This window comes from Saccostrea cucullata, unplaced genomic scaffold (assembly GCF_032062105.1).
Source record: "Saccostrea cucullata isolate Sc308-1 unplaced genomic scaffold, CSIRO_AGI_Scuc_v1 ctg1198, whole genome shotgun sequence".
In the NCBI taxonomy this organism is placed as follows: Eukaryota; Metazoa; Mollusca; class Bivalvia; order Ostreida; family Ostreidae; genus Saccostrea; species Saccostrea cuccullata.
The window spans coordinates 246821-256440 of record NW_026925463.1 but is presented as its reverse complement, the minus strand read 5'-3'; the positions used below and the strand labels follow the sequence as shown (position 1 = coordinate 256440).

Genomic DNA, 9620 nt, shown 5'->3' with positions numbered 1-9620 from the left:
AAAATGAGAGGCGGGGTATATCATTTAGTGAGCTCACTACTCACAGTGCCTCTAGTTTTAATATTTGCATTACTGGCGGATATTAAGGTAATTTTGTTTATTTTAAAACTTTGTGATTGAAAATTTTATGAGGAAAATAGTATTTAGTACTCAGCTGGTACGGTGAAAAACTGTGCCTATGTTGGTCCTTTTAAGAAAAATAATCCTGCTTGAAGGGGGTATTAATGATATGTCGCACATGTAGTGTTATCTACTTTTGTTCATTAAGTCATTAAATATACAATTTCGATTTAATTGAGACAAAAATCCTTTTATAGAAATATTAAATTGAAGAATAATCGAATAAGGAAGTAAAAAAAGAATTAAATATAAATTTCTACAAATACTTACAAACAGACACATGAGAGGTAACGGATATGAGAAATATTAGCGCTTTGCCATGCTGGTCTAGTTACAGAGAAAGAAACAGCTGTCGAGGTTTGATATCTTTGTACTATTTGATGTTTGTAATTGTTTTTTTTTTTTTGTTTAGCATTTTTATACTTATATTTCAACAATGTGGGTTTAAGAGTATAGGAAATGAAAGCTTTAATATTTACAGTTTTTCATTACAAAATCTGTTTAACATGTTAAAATTCTGTTTAACATGTTAAAATTCATCGTTTTTGAAAGTGGTAAGGGGTAGGGCAATTACAATCTAAAACGAAAAAAAAACTTTGAAATTCTTATTTTTTGTGGATAGGGTGGGGAAAAGTATGTTCCAATGTTCCTTCTTCCTTCCAAAACGAAATCTTATCAATACATTACCAAATCACCATGATTACTCAGTACCTATGCTGCAACAAAAGAGGTCTTTTTTTTTTTTGAAGAATGCACTTTTGAAGAGTAAAATGTTAAGTTTGGAGAAAAGTGGGGGAGGGCCCCAATACTATCCCATAGTTATACAATGTATACTATACCAATATATTTTGATTTCAAAAATTTAGAAAAAAGAATTCGTTCTTACTCTTTCTCAATTCTTAATTGCAGGCCTGTTTTCTATTATACAGCTGTAATGTCATCATTTTCGTTTAAGATCACGAGATTGATATGTTTTCAAAAATTACATATATGCATACACTAGAACAAAAACTTAATATTTCCATTTATTTATGATATTTTTTAGCAATTTGAATTTAAATTTGTTTATCGTTAATAATGTTACCCCCTCTTAGCATTACTTCAGTTATTTATCACACACAGTATTTTGCAGTATGAGCACTTCATCTATACAATGCCAAAGTAACAACAGTGGAAATTGCAACTGTTCGTCTGGTGAGAGTTTCATTCGCTTTAAATAAAAATGGATGAATTAAACTAGAAAAAAAATATTTACTTTGTGCTTTGAATTAAAAAAAAAACAAGTAAATATTTCTACATAAAGATCCTAAAATAGTAAGGACCTATAATAGAAACAACCATTTCCATTTCCTCTTTCTATTCATGAAATAAAGTCCGCGTTTTCGTGAATGTTGCAGGATAACCTTCGAGGTCGAGATATGTTGCTTGAAAGAGGCGTTAGCCGAGGCTTTTGTATTTCAAACAACATTTCGAGACCGAGGAGGTTATCCTGCATCCTTCACGACAACTAGGACTTTATTTCTATTCTACCAAGATTGCTATCATGCGGCTGATCGTTTCCTCTACAGAGAAACGAATTAGGTCACCATGTCTCGATTACGCTGTTCCATTTAACAAGAGGGGAAATTTGTTTGCTTACCTGTGTATGGAATGCAGATGATTTGAGCTTTCGTTACATTAAAAATAACATTTTTAAATTACAAATTTGTTCGTAATATATATTGACTAATTTTAATGAATATACAATAATAAAATCATGTTCCTGCTTTATTGGGACTAAAATCAAGTTGTTTAAATGTGTAGGTAGGTCCATGGAATAGACTTCTTGGCTATAAAAACTGACATCATCAGCAACTTTATGCAATTTACAATGTTTATACTGCAAAAGACGACACATCGATGTGGTCTAAACAAGTATTTCATTCTATAGCCAAACATGCATTTGAATCGTTCAGGTTTGATACGTGTTTTTGATCTGATAATTTTTTGATGACGTTCGTGATTTGTTGGAGAATAATGTCCGCGGCATTTCTTTGATCTCGGCATTAATCGTGGTAGAATAATGTTTAACAAGATACCTGTACATATCCATTGATAATACATGTACATTGTATTTTTTCTTTTGAAACCAGAGTTAAAAAGACTATTGGACAATAAAGAAGATTCTAGTATTTTAGTCGCTATTCTTTTCATTAGCATCACATTGCTAATAAAGGAAGTATTGATATTCCTCACAAAACTTTACGGAACAACCAGGAAGTACTGCACTTTCAGGGCAAGCATTTCTAACAAAGATGGAGACATCCACTCTAGTGAACAGCTGAGAGAAAGATTCTATTTACCTGACCCCAGTCAGGCAGAAATTCAAATCAATGCAGCAGAAAATCGACTCTCTTTCCAATTTCACGTTGAATCTAACAGAAAAAGAAGCCAGTATTTTCCCGAAGACTTTATGAATATCAACGTTGATGATAATGCAGACTACGAGCTACAGAATCCAGACATTGTCCATGAATCTATGGATTCTATGGATCAGGCTGAGGAATTGGATGACTCCTGTATCTACTCATTGGCCAAACCAAACATACGAAAGAGTTCTGGATATGATTGAGTGATTAACATGAAGCGAAAACATGCGTCGGTGGCTAAGTTCACTAATCATAACAATTTTAGAGTCTGGACAGTTTCTGTTCAAAAAAAACTCTAAAATTGATAAATCATTGTTTCTGTTACATGTCTTTAGCACATAATAAAGTATCCTACATTGATCCTTTAACAGCAGCAAAATCAGGTTGCTTTGGTACATGTACATGTATCATCTCTGATATTCTTTGAAAATGTTCTCTGACTGTTGTTTGAATGCGTTCATTATATGCATAAACTCCAATTAAACAAACAAACCTGACTTCTTTCAGTCCATCCTCTTCACAGGTAGCATGGAGAACCGTTCTAGTGTTTTTACAAAGGTCTTCAATAAAACCTTGTATGACCTCTGAACCTATCGTTAGCTTATTTTCTGATATCATAATCCCTTTAGCTGGCGGCACCGACTCAGCTTTTGGACGTAAACCAGTCCTTAGCTTCTCTGGTAATTCAATGTCTATATGTTTTATCTCCCCTGGGTTTTCCTTAAACTTGTGTAAATTAACAATTTGCTACAAATTGCTCTGTAGTCCCTTTTCAGATCAAATAAGCTGACATTTTTAAATTGATCTGCAAACATGACCAAAAATTTTTCTTCTGAATTTTTGCCACTCCACTCCAAAAAAAATTCATTAAGATGGTTGAGTTCCTGTTCCTTAATATTCATCTCCAGAATATCATACTGAATTCCAGCTACAAAAAATATTTTTTGTGATATATTGTTGTAAAAGACACGTTTATACCCTCTAACACTCTCGCACATGCACCTTTTTTTTCTCACACAGACACAGCCTCACCCGTTCACTGAAAATCAATTCTTTTAGAGATAAATTAAACTTCGTTAAGATTTGAACCAGAAAAAAAAATACAATGTATTTTATTACCATGTCCTGTTTTCAAAATCAAGATTTTGTGTTTGCTTCCAAGAGAAAAATTTGTAGGTGATGTGCCGTTAAAAAATGGCGAAGCTGAGTTTTGAGATTGTACATATCGACATACACATTCTGATTCCATTAGAAATTTCATCTGATTCTCCATCACACCAGCCTAATTATGAAAAAAAGTTTAAAAGGCGCACAATAAATTTACAAATCAGACAAAAATTTTGATTTTTTTTCTTACAATAGCATACAAGTAAATTAATGTATTTATTTTTCTCCTATAATATACGAAATAAATATGATACTATGAAATTTAAAATGCCTGTGTATTTCACTTCAAAGATACTAGTATTTACCTCTGTCATCCCTGTTATTACGTATCTTTTTATAGATTCACTGCTTTCCCTTGAAGTTTCTCCAGATCTTTTGATAATTATAACAAAATTAGTATCCGCCTTGTTTGGATTCTTGTGCTCCTTGCTAATGAACTGTAACACAGCATTCAGTAAACCAAGAAGAAACCTTGAATACTGCTGCATACGTCTGTTTCCCTAAAATTATATATTTTTTTTTCTTTTAAAACACTGAGACGGATTACTTAGATATTCTTCAAAAGCGATAAAAAAAGAAGAATATTTAATAATCTGTGTACAATATACATGTATTAATATGAATACAATTTTGATGCACCAGATTAAGGAATGCCAAATTAACATAATTATATTCAAATATTTGTACCTATCTTTAAATGAATTATACCCATCTTCAAATGAATTGTACCCATCTTCAAATCAAGTGTACATATATCTTCAAATCAAGTGTACCTTATTCTTCAAATATATTAATGATATGTTTTATTCATATATACCTATCTTTAATTCATTTGATAGGTAAAAATGCCATGAATTAAAGATAGGTATAATTGATTTAAAAAAAAATGTGCAAGTGAATTGAACCTATATTTAATTATTAAGATACTGACAACAATTACTCCCAATAACAATACTTTATACAGTTCAGTCACTGTGAGGGGGGGGGGGGGTGTTTCATTATTTTCAATTGAATTGTACCTATTTTTAATTCTTCTGTGGATTGTTTCAGTTGTGACTATCTTCAAATCAAGTGTACTTATCTTTAAGGCACTCCCATCCTCAGCAAGGAAGGATAACTCTTTAATTTATACGAAAAAGTCTCAAAACAAAGCTGTAAATAAATCTTTCCATGCAATAATTTTCAGTTTATACCTCTTATGTACTTCTAGGTTCTTTGAAGTTCTCAGAAAGGTCTTATAAAAAAAATGGAATATTTTCCCTATCAACGTATTTTAAAATTACATATTTAAAGAAATTTAGGTTCTTTTAACCTAATTATAAAAATCAATGTTTACTACAATGAAATGAAATACACGTAAGAAAAAGTTATTTATTGTGTTTTAAAATGATAGGAAAATCTTTATTCAAAATGCGTTGTAAAATGATCGATGTAAATAGAAGAAGGTAGAGTACATTATATGTATAAAAATTATGAAATTTCTTCAATGACCTGGAAACCTATGATTTTTATTTCTAAAATGTGTTTGTTGATCAGATTTTAATTGGAAAATGTATAGTAGGTATAATTATTCGCATTTCCTGAAATTTATTCAAGATTGATTTATGTTCTCTTTATAAATGATAAACTTTAAATATGAAGTTTAAAGAATTATTGTGGATAAAAACACACATTTTTGAGATTCAGAGACATTTTGGTGTTCAATTAGTCAATGCCTGCGTTTCAGAACCTGAGGATTGGAGTACCTTCCTTCATTTGTAAGTATCTTTAAACAAGAGGCCCAGGGGCCACAGCGCTCACCTGAGCACATCGGGCTTGAATTTAACCCCCCCTCCCCAGGCGTTCATCATTTGAACAAACTAGAATCTACACTACCTGAGGATGATTCCATATAAATAACACTAATCATAGCTTTGAAGTACTTGAAAAGAAGATTTTAAAAGGTTTCCCTATATATTCCTATGTAAAAATTGGGTCGGCCATATTGGCCCCACCCTTACCCCGGGGGTCATCATTATAACAAACTAGAATCTACACTACCTGAGGATGATTCCACATGAGTTTCATCTTTCCTGGCCCAGTGGTTCTTGAGAAGAAGATTTTTAAAGATTTTTCCTATATATTCCTATGTAAAACTTGGGTCGGCCATTTTGGCCCCACCCTAGCCCCGGGGGTCATGATTTGAACAAACTTGAATCTACACTACCTGAGGATGATTCCACATGAGTTTCATCTATCCTGGCCCAGTGGTTCTTGAGAAGAAGATTTTTAAAGATTTTTCCTATATATTCCTATGTAAAACTTTGGTCGGCCATTTTGGCCCCACCCTAGCCCCGGGGGTCATGATTTGAACAAACTTGAATCTACACTACCTGAGGATGATTCCTTATGAGTTTCATCTTTCCTGGCCCAGTGGTTATTGAGAAGAAGATTTTTTTTAAATGCCATTAATTTTTCTCCAATTCATAATTATCTCCCCTTGGAAAAGGGCGTGGCCCTTCATTTGAACAAACTTGAATCCCCTTTCTCCAAGGATACTTTGTGGCAAGTTTGGTTGAAAATGGCCCAGTGGTTCTTGAGAAGAAGATGAAAATGTGAAAAGTTTACAACGACTACGACAACGACAACAACGACAGACAACGGACAAATTTTGATCAGAAAAGCTCACTTGAGCCTTCGGCTCAGGTGAGCTAAAAAGGAGCAGAGCAAACACGGACCGCCAAAACATCAGAGGTGGGATCAGGTGCCACGGAGGAGTGGGCATCCCCTGTTGACCGGTCACAACCGCCGTGTGGTCCTTGTCATGATCGGGAAATAACAGAAAAATCCGTCGTCAATTCAATGTGTAAATAATGGACTAACAATTAGTATGAAAACTGTCAGCATTAGACTCAGTGATAAATTGTATTTATTGACAAGGGCATTGTATCGACCAAAGAACTTACAAAATGATGACTTAAACGAGACTGCTGATACTCTTGTTTCATCAACTTGTTTGTCAATAATTTATCTCGTTTTAGATATTATACATACGTACAGCATATTCTTGCGTATATCGAATCAACTGAGAGATATAAACTCCGTATGCAAGTACAGGTAAATACAATAACACTATTTTAATGAAATTCTCAAGTCCTTAAATTTCTAGAACTGTCCCGATGTGTGCATAGTAATTCATCAATCCCTTTAAATTTCTTTTTTTTCAATCATATGTGCACATATGTTTTTTGCTAGTTGAATCTTAAATCTATCTCTCGTATTTTATTTCCCCATTTATTTCTGGATGAAGTACTTTGAATTTTGTATTTTAAAGAAAAAAGTATATCAGACGACTGGGTAAAATCGTAATGGTCAACTTTAGCTCACCTGATTGTAATCAATAACCAGATCACCAGAGTAATATATGTCTTCTGGAGGATTTCCATCACAATTAATGTATTCATCTAGGGCATCATATCCTATCTTTATTTTTTCCTTTGTCTTGCTATACCAGACCGCAGACGGGATTTTCTTTGCCTTGCCTGAACTATCTACTGGAATTCTTGGTGTTTTATCATGTTTCGAAGAATAACCGTATCCAGAAAAGTGTTGTCCTATCTCAAGAGCAACCGTAAACTTTCTGTTTGTGTCTTCTTCCCCAGTGCATTTTTAATCGAAACGGAGGAAAAAATTGATAAACCTTACTTTTGATGCTTACAGTTTTATTTAAAATAATTTAAAACAAACAATGGCTCATTAAAAGAATATCATTTGTATAAGCTAGGCAAATTCAATGATTAGTATTATCATGATTATTATAACATCTTCATATAGAGAGTATTTGAAGCAAATACTTAATTTTTTTAATATACTAGTATATTCCGAGGAATTGTCGTTATGTTGCTTAGTAAATTAGTTTTTTCCTGTAAGATATACATCTTTTGAATTTATTACAGTACACCCTTTTAATATTCAATGAGAATTTTGAATTTTTTCTTACCGGTAATTTTTTCCTCAGATTTTAATGGACTTAATGCACTTGACCTGCCTTCTTGATCTAGAAATGAATTTCGAATAAATTCAAAGATCAAACAAAGACTTAAAATATTCAAACCGTCTTAAACGCTTAGAAAACGATCTTAGAGATGCCTAACGAATCCACACAGACAAGGTACATAGTATTAAGCATGTTAAGGGTTCGGGATACTGTAATTGATTTACTGCTATAGAAACTGTTTTCCGTATCATAATCCATCTTTAAAAAATTATTAAATTAAGAATTATTAAATTAAGAAATATTTAAAAAAAAGGAAAATTGTCTATTATCATTCAACCTTTTGTATGACAAATATAATTTAAAAAAATGCTTTCTACTGAAATAAAAAATTATTGATATTATTTTATTTGAATGAAAGAAGATATAAATTTTTAATCAAAACTTATAATTTCACAGTACCTACACAGTATTAAGGGTTTGTAAAAGAGTCTTCAGGATACTAGTAATTGATTTACTGCTTTAGAAACTGTTTTTCATATCATAATACATGTATTCAAAAAAAAAAAAAATGAAATCTGTCTATAATCCTTCAACCTTTTGTATAACAAATGTACTTTTTTAAAATGTTTTTTACTTAAATATAAAATGAATGAAAGAAGATAATATCAATTTTTAGGCCTAACGAATCATTTCACAGTACCTACCTCTAAGGGTTCTTTGACATTTCTTTCTTCCAAAATAACACACAACACAAATCACTGCAGGAATGACAACCACTATGCCAACGACTATGATCGTTATAAAAACAATGTTATCCTTCGATTTACTGAAACGAGAAAACGTGCATCTTTGCATTACTTTTATAGATATTTATGGCAAGCCCTTTTACTCTTTATTCGTGAAAAAAAATCTTTCAATAAGAGAGATATCTCTCTAGCATAGATAGATATCTCTCTAGCATAGAGAGATATCTCTTTAGCTTATAGAGATATCTCTTTGACTAAAATAGATATCTTTATACCTTAGAGAGATATCTCTTTTAAACAAAAGAGATCTCTTTATGTAAGAGAGATATCTTATTTACTTAGAGAGATAATTTTATAAGCTAGAGAGATATCTCTTAAAATTATAGAGATATCTCTTTAACAAGGTAAAAAGAGATATCTTTCTAAGTTAGAGATATCTCGTTAGATTTTCAAAAAAGATATAAAGCTTAAGAGATATCTTTTTTAATGAAAGAGATATCTCTTTTCCAGTTATCCTTAAAATAGAATAATTAATTCTCCACTTTAAAACGAAAGCGAAACAGGAAATAAAGTCTTTATTTAATAGGTTCGATGTTATAAGAAAAAGGCTGAGCAAGCAATTACCCAGAATAATATATGTACTGTGACACAGTGTAGACAAGAATATGCTATAAATCCCTTATTTGAAACAATTAATGATAATGGCAACTTCCTTGATAAAAATGCTAAAAGTTTAATATTCAGGAAAACGAAAATAAGCATAATATAAATAATCTCAAATGCAATGGACCGAATTTTCTCAGCTTATGAATTAATCAACAATTTCTAATCTGAAATCTAGACAAAATTGAATTACTTGTGATTTTTAGTAAAGTACAATGTAGAATATCATGAATATATCGAATCTAAAAATACTTTTATAATGTAAATCCGTCAATAAAAAGCTTACTTCCGGTAAAGGGAGAAGTCATTTTAAATGGAATTTAAATAAAAATAATGAAAAGAGATATCTTTTTGCAATAAAGAGATATCTCTTTTTGCTTGAGAGATATCTCTTTTAGACACTCTTGAAAGATATCTCTATTACTTTAAGAGATATCTCATAAGATACACTAAGAGAAATATCTCTTTTACTTTAAGAGATATCTCTTTAACCCGAAAAGATATCTCCAAAAGTTAAAGAGATATCTCTCTAGGTGAAAG

General features: G+C 31.6%; 2 protein-coding genes across 2 annotated transcripts; one reads left to right on the top strand and one right to left on the bottom strand.

Annotated features, from left to right (window-relative positions):
* The first annotated feature begins 379 nt into the window (after positions 1-379).
* On the top strand, positions 380-3043 carry LOC134268910 (uncharacterized). The gene is made up of 3 exons (XM_062751146.1): positions 380-477; positions 1253-1314; positions 2253-3043. The coding sequence occupies exons 2-3, from the start codon at positions 1254-1256 to the stop codon at positions 2729-2731; spliced, it is 540 nt and encodes a 179-aa protein (XP_062607130.1). The 5' UTR covers positions 380-477; position 1253; the 3' UTR covers positions 2732-3043.
* On the bottom strand, positions 2790-7504 carry LOC134268914 (uncharacterized). Its single transcript, XM_062751151.1, has 5 exons — positions 7497-7504; positions 7062-7314; positions 4001-4195; positions 3022-3254; positions 2790-2823 (listed from the first exon to the last, which is right to left on the bottom strand). Exons 1-5 carry the CDS (start codon positions 7502-7504, stop codon positions 2790-2792), a joined length of 723 nt encoding a protein of 240 aa, XP_062607135.1.
* Positions 7505-9620: the final 2116 nt, after the last annotated feature.